Source organism: Notamacropus eugenii, chromosome 1 (assembly GCF_028372415.1).
Source record: "Notamacropus eugenii isolate mMacEug1 chromosome 1, mMacEug1.pri_v2, whole genome shotgun sequence".
NCBI lineage: Eukaryota > Metazoa > Chordata > Mammalia > Diprotodontia > Macropodidae > Notamacropus > Notamacropus eugenii.
The window spans coordinates 343,172,809-343,185,114 of NC_092872.1; the positions used below are offsets into that span (position 1 = coordinate 343,172,809).

Genomic DNA, 12,306 nt, shown 5'->3' on the forward strand with positions numbered 1-12,306 from the left:
ATAAGTTCTAAGTGTATTTATTAAACTATAACAACAGGCAAATGAGCTATTTTAGGACAATTACCAATATAAGTATAGCTTATTTTAAAGAGAAAGGAATTTTCTTAATATTCTCTCATGCCAATGCATAGTTTACAAGGAGTGCAATGATGTTAAGTCATACACATAGAAGAGAGAAGCAACACTTAAAAGTGATTTATAAATTTATAAAGTAAATATAATTTGGCTATATATTAAAAGCTCTATACAAAAGCCACAGGCATGAGCCATCAACCTTCAGTAAAAAGAGCACAAGCTCTACCATTTAGTACAACTTCCAAATTTCCAAAACCATGTGGACTGCATTACTAGAAAAAGTTAAAAAAGACATATTAATTATGCTTCCCCCTCCGCCAAGGAAGGCTTCTTAAAACAGCATGAACAGAATGAGTCAAATAGGCCATGGCAATTTTCTGATGATCCAGTACCTCCAAAATACAACTGATGGTCTCTTCCTGTTTTAGCATCCTGAAGCGGAATGACATTAAAAAAGGGGAACAATATTTCAAAGTAAAATCTAAATAAACAAATAAACAAAAAAAAACCTCTTTTACAAGCATGAAAAGAAAAGTTATACAAGACCATATCTCACTTTCTCATAACTATTTTCAATACGGTCTATATGAAATCTCCAATACTGCTATCAATCATGTTTAAAAGGATAAAATATCAGTTGTTGTTAGTATCATTTAAAGCTATTCACTTCTATTTACTTCACAACCAATATGGTTTGGCTTTTCTCTGGCCCATTTCACTATTCACTACAACACACACTAGATAACAGGAAGAAGAGTGAATTTTAAAAAGTTTATGGTCTTTACAAGAGGTTCTCTCTATTTACCAGTTCTCAATTTCTGGTTTTCAAATGGTATGCCAAAGAAGCTCAGGTTAGTACACAGAGTCAACAAGCATATCACGTGAGAAGGAATGGAAGAGAAAGAACTGAAAGTCACTACTGAGGAGGTTCAGGCTACCAAACAATTCTGATTCTTACTCCCAAACAAACTTATGGGGTAGAGTGCTGCTGTCTGAAGCATGGAAGTAGTAACAATATGGTTTACAGTGATATAATCTATATTTCCTAGTCTCCAGAATAGTATGGCTTGGAAATTCTTTCTAGATAAGTATACCAATTTAACAAGCCAAGTTAAGCTGCAATTCATAAGATCACAGAATTTAGAGTGAGCAGGGACTTTAGAGATAATTAACTTCCTTAATTTACATATAAAAAACTGACTAGGCAGCTGAGGGCTAAATGTATACCAGCACACCTCTATTTATTGTGCTTTACAGATACAGTATTTTTTTTACAAATTGAAGATTTCTGGCAACCACGTACACAGCAAGTTTATCGCCACTATTTTTCCAAACATTTTGATATTTCTCAAAATATTTCAAACTTTTTAATTATTAATATATGTTATGGTGATATGTGATCAGTAATCTTTGAAGTTACTATTGTAACTGTTTTGGGCACCACAAATTACACTCATATTAAGACAGCAAACTTAATCAATAAATGTTGTGTTATGTTCTGACTGCTCCACTGACAGGCAGTTGCTGCCCTTCTCTCTCCCTCTCCTCAGGTCTCCCTATTCCCTGAGATACAACAATATTGAAATAAGGCCAGACATTAAACCTACAATGGCCTCTAAATGTTCAAGCGAAAGAGTCAATTGCTGTGGCAAATTTCATTGTTGTCTTATTTTAAGAAATTGTCACCGCCACTCCAAACTTCAAAAAGACTACTATTCACTAAAGGGACAGATGATAACATTTTCAGGAATAAAGTTTTTACAATTAAGGTATGTACATTTTTTGGTCATAATACTATTAGCACACTTAATAAACATACTAGAGTATAAATGTAATTTTTATATGCACTAGAAACTAAAAAATTAGCATGATTTCCTTTATTGTGATATTTGTTTTATTGTAGTGGTCTGAAACTGAAGCCAAAATATCTACAAGCTATGCCTGTATAGAGTGCTAGCCTAGGAGGATCTGAGTTCTAATCTTGCCTCAGATACTTAACAGCTATGTGACCTCTCTCAGTCTGTTTCCCCTTACATAAAAGGCTGAGAAGATTAGAAATCTACTTCTGTCAGTCAGTAAGTATTTATTAAGCACCCTCTATATTCCACGTACTATGCTAAGTCCTAGGATACAAAACATAGTCTTGCAAACTAATAGGGGAAACAAGTCAACAAATATGTGCGAAAAGCTACATATAGATTAAATAAGAAATTAAAAGAAGGAAAGAATCAGAATTAAGAGTGGTTGGCACCTCCCTGTAGAAGGTGAGATTTTAGTTGGGATTTAAAGGAAAGTAGAGAGGTGAATAGTCAGGAAGAGGGAAGGAGAATGTTGTAGGAATGAGAGTGAGAGAGAATACTTAGAACCTGAAGACAGAAACTGGCTGTCACTAAATCTAAGAGAACATGGTAAGTCACAAGGTGTAAGAAACTTGGAAAGACTGAAGGAGGCTAAGTTATGACAGGCTTTGAACTCCAAAAAGATGATTTTGCATTTGATCCTGGAGATGATAGGGAGCCAAGGAAATTTACTTAATAGGAAGTGACATGGTAACACCTAGACTTTAGGAAAATCACTTTGGTGGCTGAATGAAGGAGTGGTTAGAACTAAGGGGGAGACACCTGAGGCAGATTAGACTCATCAGAAAGCTACTAAAATAGTTCAGAGTGAGATAATGAGGTCCAGCGCCAGAGTGGTGGCAGTGTCAGAAGAGAGAAGGGGGCTTATTAGAGAGATTTTGCAAAGATGAAATCAACAGGCCCTTAAAGGATTGAATGGGGATGTCGGGGAGTGGGGAGGTGGAAGGAGAGAGAAGGTGAGGGCCCAAGAGATAATAGGCATCCAGGATGACAACTAAGTTGTGAGCCTGAAGAACTGGGAGGATGCTGTTGCAATACAACATGGTTCCTACAAGAACAGGAAAGGGGGCAGGGGTAGAGTTCAGGGAAAGATAATGAGTCCCATTTTGAACATGTTGAATTTTAAATGTCTAGTGGATATCCAGTTCGAAATGTGTAAAAGGCAAAAGGAAATGTGAGATAGAAAGTTTAGTAGAGAGGTTAGGATAGAATAGATAGATTTGAGAATCATCAGTAATGGTATTAAATTTGGGAGCTAATGAGATCACTAAGTGAAGATGTAGAGAAGAAGAGAAGAGGACCAAGGACAGAACCCTGTGGAGCACTTATAATTAGAGGGTGTGACCTGGATGAGGATCTAGCAAAGGAGACTGAGAAGGAAAAGTCAGATAAGATAGGAAGAGAACCAAGAGAGAGCAGTGCCTCAAAAATCTAAAGAAGAGATCAAGGAGAAGGAGATCAGCAGTGTCAAAGGCTGCAGAGTTTCAAGAAGAATTAGGATTGTGAAAAGTCTATTGGATTTGTTGATCAAGAAATCATTGATAACTTTGGAGAGAACAACTGCAGTGTAACAATAAGGTTGGAAGCCAGATTGTAATGGATTAAGAAGAGAGTGAGAGGAGAGAAAGTGGAGGCACTACAAGTGGCTCTAAACTTTAAGAAGAGTTTAGCTACAAAGGTCAGAAGAAGTATAAGATGAGAGGGTGATGAAAAGACAAAATGAGTTTTTTTAAGAATAGGGGAGATATGGTCACAGTTAAAGGTAACAGGGAAGGCACCAGTAGAAGGAGAAAGATTTAAAAGTAAGGACACAGTGGGATTGTTGTGAAGATCAAATGAGATAACATACATAAAGTGTTTTGCAAACCTTAAAGCATGACATAAATGCTATTATTATCATTGTTGTTACTACTGTTACATTTCGTTTCCCCAGGCTCCCAATCTACGTGTCATTCTTGACACATTACTCTCTCACTTTTCATCACCAATCTGTTGCCAAATCCTACTGATTCTACCTTTGCTTCATCTCTCATATACACCTCTCTTTTTTGTGATATTGCCAGCACTGTTATACTCTCTGTTCACTTCCCTCTCTATTCCAGCCTATCTTCCACTCAACTGCCAAAGTGGTCTTCCCAAAGTAGATCTTGTCTAACCATGTCATCCTACTCAATCAACTCCAGTGGATTCCTATTACCTCAAGGAACAAATACAAAATCTATTTGGCTTTTAAAACCCTTCATAACCTGCCTTCTTTCTACCTGTCCAGTCTTTTTATATCTTTCCTTTCCATGTACTCTATAATCTAATACTTCTATCCTCCTTACAGTACCTTGAATAAAACAGTCCATCTACTGACTTTTGGCATTTTCACTAGCTGGCCTCCAATTCTGGAGTTCTCTTCTTCCTCATCTCCTGGCTTTCTTCAAGTACCAGTTAAAATCCCACCTTCTACAATATTGTTGAATTAGGCTGTTACAATACTCTAGCAGTATATCCATTTCATCAAAGGAAAAAAATCACTTGCGGTCACAGACTTGTTGAGGCGATAACAGGACTGAGGTAATACCAATTGTTAATAATACTTAGTTATTTGCTGCTTATAAAAGTGATAAAGACAATCCTTTCAATTACAGTACCAAGACACAAGACAGCTGTTCTTAAATATTACCTGGTAGATATCAGATAAACTGCTGCTCCCTGAGTCACTGGCAATGCTACATCCAGACTGGCTAGAAGGGACGTGGGTCACCTGTGGATGAGGGTTTTCTGTAAGGTGCAACTTGTTAAGGTCTGCTGGAAGCTGAAAAAAGAAAAAAAATTCAAGTACATACCTTTTAAAGTGTTTGTGATGTTAACACTTCTACATGAAATAAATTTTCATTTTAGATATATTGTGAATACCTCAAAATTTTAATAAGAAAATAAATGTCTCTTTTAGAACAGCATGATCCAAATACATTTTTACCATGATTGCAGAGACAGTTCTAGAGTTCTAAGAACACAGAAAAGTTGTCAGACAAAAAGTTGATATAACTAACAGAGAAAATCTGTCACTCTCCTCTTTTAGCAAAGATCCTATCTCCATAGGATTTGGAGGAAAAAAAAAGGACCTTAAAAAATCTTATGATCTATCCCCTCATCTGACAGAAGAGGAAACTTTGGTAAAAAAAAAAAAAAAAAAGATAGCATTTTCACTTTAGATGTAATCCCCTGATTAATGGGGAAACAATACATTGAAACTATTTGGTTATCTGATCTGGATAGGGGAAAAAAAAAATGCTTCCATCACAACAAAAAATGTTTCTGGACTTTAGTAGAATACTTGTTGTGTAAGGCTTCGGAGTAAAAGATTTTTTTTTCATTTTCATTCAACATGGAAAGAACATTGACTGAGCACATAATAGCACTGTTATGTCATAGAAAAGTTGAACAATACAAGAGATTAGGAATGAAAACATTCATAACAGTATAGTGTTCAATGAACATGTTTCCAATTGCCAGGGTAAGGAAGAGCCCTTTAACTGACAAAAATTGCTAGGAAAATAGAAAGCATCTTTGTAGGCATTAGATACAGACTTTCAAATGAATATATGACCTAGATATAAAAAAGTAAAATCATAGTCAATAAGCATTTATTAAGTAAGACTATGTTTCAGGCATTAAGAACACAAAGAAAGGCAAAAAAAAGTTCCTGTGCCCAAGAAGACAGTCTAATGAGAAAGACAAGTAAATTGCGAACAAAAAATACACACACACACACACACACACATACACACACACACACACACAATCATCAGAGATTGTCTCAGAGGAAAGTGTTAAGATTGAGGAGGTCCAGGAAAGGCATAGAAGCATCAGAAGATGGAAATGAGAAGTGACATTATTCCAGGTATGGAGGACATCCAATGAAAATGCTTGAAATTGGGAGAGTATCTTGTCTGAAGAGGGTAGTATCACTAGGTTATAAAGTATATCTAGGGGAGTCAAGTGTAAAAAGACTTTTCTCAAAAGGGAAAGGCTGGATTACAAAAAAAAACAAACAAGATTTTATATTTGATACTTCACATAATATGGAGCCAGTGAAATTTACTGAATTAGGGGGTGGGGGGAAGGAAAGGGAGAGACATGGCTGGAACTGGACTTTATATTTAGCCTCCTGATTGGCAGATGTACTAGAGTGGGAAGCTACGTGAGGCAGTGAGGCCAACCAGCAGGCTACTGGTACAAGTGTGAAATGATGAAAGCTCCCACCAAGGTGGTAGGCAGTATCAGTAAAGAAAAGGGAATTCACAAAAGAGATGTTGCAAGGGCAGAAACAAGAACTTGGCAACAGATTGGGTATGGGGGCTGACAGAAAGTGAAGAGTCAGGATGACACCTTGGTTTCAAGTGTAAATTCATAGGAGGATGGTGGTATTCCAGACAATAATGAAAAAATTACAATATGAATAAATGACCTAAATATAAAAGGTCAAATCTGAGAAAAATGAGGAGGAGACATTCTTATTCAAGGACAGAAAAAGAGTTCTTGATGGAACAAGACATAGAAAGGCTCATAAGAAATAAAATGGGTAATTCGGATTACATAAAACTCTAAAGTTTTGCACAAACAAAACCAATACAGTTACAGAAAAAAGAGTTAACTGGGAAAAATCTTTGTAGCACATTTCTCTGATAAAGTTCTGACAGTCAAGATATATAGAAAACTAATGCAAATTTTATGAGTCATTCTCCACAGAAAAATGACCAAAGAATATGAAGTTTTTTAAAGAGAAAAAGGCAAACTATCAGGAACCATGTAGAAAAAAAAATGCTCCATGCTATTAATATTAAGAGAAATAAGAATTTAAACATCTCTGAGGGTCCAGATTACCTCTATTATATGGGCAAAGGTAACCAAAAATAGGGGAAAATGACAATGTTTAGAATGCATGAGGTTGGACTAATATACTAATGGATTATGGTGGAGTTGTGAATTGATCCAACTATTCTAGAAAGCAATTTTGAGATATCACCAGAAAGTCACTAAACTGTGAATTGCCCTTCATGATACCAACTAGGCTTACAGCCCAAAGAGACTGCGGGGAGAAAACGGAAAAGGACTCATGTACAAAAATATTCAAAGCAATGCTTTTCTGTTTTAGAGAAACTATATCTGTGCCTGGCACAGAGCAAATATTTAATAAATGCTGGCTGACTAACAAAGAATTGGAAACAAAATGGGTGCTAAATAAATTATGGCATATAAATGGTATAGAATACCACATTTTAAAAAATGACTACAGAAGTAGGTTGAGAGAAACCCAGGATAACTATATAACATGCATTATGATGCATGTATAGCCAAGACAAACATATGACTATAACATTGATTATAAATCCACAGATTGCACAAAGATGGGAAGACAGCTAATATGCTGAAGAACAGAACGAGAATCCAAAAAGGTCTTGACTATAGTAACAGGTCAAATCCAGTTAGATGACATGTAATCATTATAAAAGTAAAATTTTATATTTAGGGTAAAAAAATGATTAGTATTGTATCATGTGCCTAAACCACAATTTGTGTGAACTCTAGATCTGGAGACCTAGAATTTTAGTAGACCAGAAGCTCAATAAGTCAAGGTTGTAACATGACAGAACAAGGATTCTACAGTATTCTGCCTCTTCAATCTCTCAACATCACATGTGACCAGCCCATCTCTTCTTTCTATCACATCATTTCCTTGAAGACATCCTTTATTCCTGTCCTTCTTCAAAGTTTCTCTTTGATTATATGTTACTGACAGCTTCCACCCATCAAATACCTATCCTCTGCCCTCTCAGCAACTCCTACAGCATGTTGGTATTTTAAAATTGAGCCTCTGTCTCTGATGCAAGGCACTCTGCACAATCCCAAAGGCAATCCAGCCTGCTTTCCTCTTCTTGTTCAACTCTGGGCCCAACCAGTTACCAATTTGTATTATTTGTCCAATGACAGAAAAGTTGTACAGGTGTCATGTCATAATCTGGGAAAATAAATGTTCTTCATAAATTTCTTCTTTCTTATGTAGATGTTCAAGTCAGACTCTTTTGAATGATCTCTTCCAGGAGATCAATAATGTTCTGGATCTGGACAAAAGCAGCACAGTTATCATCCATAAAAAGGTGCTTATTGAGGGCATCACCATCCAAATGAAAACATTCTTCAATTTGGACTCTGTGCTGGATCTCCTCTATCGAAGTGTTCATTACTGATGAACATACAGACAGACAGGTCTCTTTTTATACCCAATCTGGTTTTTATGAATGAAGAGTTTCTGCACAAAGTTGTTTCTATGGTTATATCTGAATTTCAAGGATACTTGAATTATTTTTGTTATATGGATGGGAGACATCTTGTTGGAAAAGAGCCAGGATTTCACTATACTACGTACATTCTCATCTTTAATCTCTCCCTTTCTACTGGTACCTGCCTATAAACATGTCCCTAAATCTTTCATCTTTAAAAAAAAATCCTCACTAGAATTCCTATTATATCTACCAGCTATTGTCCTACATTTTTCCTGTCCTCAACTTTTAAAAAGTCATCTATGTTACATGTGTCTACTTCCTATCTTCTCACTCTCTTCTAAATTCTTTGCAGTCTGGCTTCTGACTTGATCATTCAACTGAAATTGCTCTCTCTAAAATTATCAGTGATCTGTTCATTATCAAATCTAATGGATTTTCCTCAATATTCATTCTTCCTGACCACTCTTCAAGCATCTGATACTATATCTTCTGTCAATTTTCTTTTCTCTGGGTTTCTCAGATTCTAGCTTCTCATGATTCTCTTCCTGTCTGACTGATCCTTCTCAATCTCCTTTGTTGTAACTTTAACCATGTTACATCTATTAATTGTGGTGGTCATCTAAAGCTGTACCCTAGCACATTTTTTCTTTTCTCTCTCTATTATTTCAAGTATGAAGAAAGGAAACAATTATTCATCAAGCACTACTACAGGCCAGGTGTTTTACAAATATTATCTCATTTTACTTTGCTAAGTGCTGTATAACTGTTATCTCCAGACCCAGTAGCCAATCCCATTGTACCACCTAGCTGTTTAGCAACATCTTATCAAGTCTTATAGGTTCAAATATTATCTCAATGCAGAGGTTTCATACACACATATACATACACACATTTGTATATGTGTATATATGTATATGTGTGTATATGTGTGTGTATGTATATATATGTATATATGTATATGTATAGTGCCCCAGTCTCTCTTGAGCTCCAGTCTCGCAACACCAATTTCCTATTTGATGTTTTAAATTGGATATCCCATAGGCCTCTCAAACTACATGTACCCTGAAGAGTACTTAATATCTTTCCTCTTCCCAAGTTCTTTGGAGGGCACTACCATTCTCCCAGTTACACAGGTTTGTGCCTGAGTGTCATCCTCAGCTCTGTATTTGTACTCAACCTACATATCCAGTTTATGGCTAAATCTTATCTACCTCCACAATGTCTCTTGTATATGTCTCCTTCTCTCAATTTACACAGAGCCACTATACTAGTTCAGGTAGGCTCTCATCACTTCTTACCAGGACTACTGTAATGGTCTTTTAATTGATAGTCCTACTTCACATCTCTTCCTACTCCAATCCATCTTTATTCAGCTGCCAAAGTGATTTTTCTAAAGTGTAAGTATGACTATGTCACCCTATTCAATAAATAGCACTGGCTCTTTCAAGGATCAGATACAAAGTTCTCTATCATTTAAAGTTCTTCATAACAACCTAATCTGTCCAGTATTCGTATACACTGCTATCCACAAAACAATTTATGGAGAAGTCATGCTGACCTACTTGTTATTCACACATAATAGTCCATTTTCCCATCTCTATACCTTTGCACTGATGTCCCCCATACCTGGAATTCTTCCCCTAACTTTACTTCTTAGCATCTCTGGATTCCTTCAAGCTTCAATGCTACTTTCTGCAAAAAGCCTTTAATCTGGAGGTGCTTTTCCCTGTGAATTTAACTTCTCTCTATATATTGTATTACATATTTACCTACATGGTGTCACCTTTAGAATGTAAGCTCTTTGAGCACAAGAAGAGACTATATTATCTCTGTATATCTGAAATCATACATAGCATACAGTAAGTACTTAATAAATACCAACAATAAGTGAACAGGATGTATTATCCACATCTTTCATTCAACTGCAAAATAGTAACAATGTGATCCAGCGTTTAATATCACTTATAGAAGTTCAATTTTTTCCTATTCCTATCACATTTTCATTAAGGATACCTTCAATTTATATATGCACTATATTCACATAAAGATTTTAATGGTTGGAAAGCAGGCATACAGTTGAGCATTGAGATGATGTTCTCAGACATCTTCTGTTCATTATTCATAAAATTAAGGGTTTTTTCCCCACATATTTTCATTGCCTTTTTCTTCAGATACCTTGCATATCAGTCCCTCAATAAAACTGAGTTGTCTCCAATACCGATTTTTGCTATAAAAATTTGGTCCCGTTTGATTCCTTTCTCTTTGTTCTTTAGTGGCATTTCTACCTCTCATATACAAGAACTAACAACTGAGATGTTAAATTTAGGGTCTTACCATCCTTGATGCTGAAATTAACTTGTTACCATAATTTTTGCAAACCTTAACATTTTTCTTTTGTTTGCTATCCTATTTTTATCCTAAAATATCCATATAATAATTCTGCTTTAGATCTCTTGACAAGTTTTCTTCAAATTAGTTTTTACCCTCCACTCCTCTCAGCTTTATAAGACAATATTGCTTATAATTATCTATCATCTGTTACATTATTTATTTATATTATAACAAATATATAATCTGACTTGATGTTGTCTTTGGCCACCATTTCTCCCCACTTGGCAAGTAAGTCAAGCTTTTGATGACCTGGACACTTTCCAAGTTCTTTTTATTTTCTCACTGTGGCAATTAATTTATAGCATTTATACTTATGGAAACATTCATAAAAATCAGTTATCAAAATCAGTATAAAAATCAGTTATCTGTTTCTCATTTTCAGGATCAATTATGCAAACAGCTCTGAAATTAGCTGTCAACTGAATGATCAATGTTTTTTCTCTTTATTCTTTCTCTTTTCTTTTTAGGTAATCTGATCCTTGCTCTGAAAAGTGAGGTCTAAATATACACAGCTCATTCAAGGATGTCTTCCACAGTAATAATGAATCTTTCCTTGTCTGTTAATACATAAACTATTTCATTTTTTTGTAATGTTATTTGATGCTTTCCATGTCTAGCATTACCAATCTTTTTCCAGAAGCATTCATGATACAAAGACATTAAACTTTTGTGTCATCTAAGAAGCATCTTTGGCCTCTCCCAGTTTCTTCTTGAACCATTTTGTCCCAACTATCTCTCACAATATTCACCTTTCCCCACTTTTGCACTGAAGTTTCTGACTACACTGAAATAATCAGTGGTTATGTTGATTTAACTGGACTGTCTTACCAAATATGTCATAGAATTTTTCTACTTCCTCCATCCCCTGTAACCAATATGCTGAAATTATCATCATGGCCGTCTTTCTACAAATAACTATCTTGCGTACTACAATATAAAATGACCAAATATTCCATGAAAAAATGTTTTCTGTTGCTTTTGGGCACACGATAAAATCAACTCTGCCAACTTCTTTGCTTCTTGAAGTAGTACCTTTGAGCCATGCTTCTAGTTAGCTAAAGTTCCTTCTTTTTTCTGATTTCATTTATAGACAAGAATATAAAAACTGCTATGATTCAACTCCTCTAGTTATACATCTACTAACTGGCCATTTGGCAGGCTCTCACATTTAGAGTAACATCACTTAAAATTAAAGGACTCCACAAAGTCTTACTCCAATGTCTTATTGTGGGGAGGATGTGATCGTAGGTTATCAAAGGCTATATAAGAGAAAGAAAGATCTTACAAGGATTATCACATTGAAAAAACTTCCAATGTGGCCCCAACAACAGAAAGAGCTCATTCCATTTAGGCTTGCCACTTGGTGAGGAAATCTTTGGTGATGGCAAGCCATTAAAACAAAGGAAAATATAAAATGGCCCTCAGTCCTATATGGCATTAGGAGCAGGGTGGCAGAAAAGGAATCAAAATATACTTAAGAATCAAAACATATCATCTAACAATTGGATTATTTTTATGTAAACAAAATATAGAATAATTGTGTAAATACCTAAAAAATTGAAACATCTGATCATTGTCAAGTCAAATTTTCCTTTTTTAATCAAGATTATGCTTTTCTCTCTCATTTTCAATCTTTCACTGAATAACTTCAGACCAATCTTCATGTCTTATGAGCAAAAAAGCTCAAATCCAAGGGATAGATCTGT

The 12,306-nt window shown here is 35.4% G+C and overlaps 1 protein-coding gene across 9 annotated transcripts in view; it reads right to left on the reverse strand.

Moving 5' to 3' along the window:
- Window positions 1-12,306, reverse strand: part of RAPGEF6 (Rap guanine nucleotide exchange factor 6) — a 225,407-nt gene that overhangs the window by 123,126 nt on the left and 89,975 nt on the right. For all 9 annotated transcript variants that reach the window (XM_072629969.1, XM_072629966.1, XM_072629967.1 and 6 more), the window contains one exon: window positions 4,606-4,737. In XM_072629969.1, the coding sequence (XP_072486070.1) occupies window positions 4,606-4,737 (132 nt within the window). The remainder of the gene's footprint in view (window positions 1-4,605; window positions 4,738-12,306) is intronic.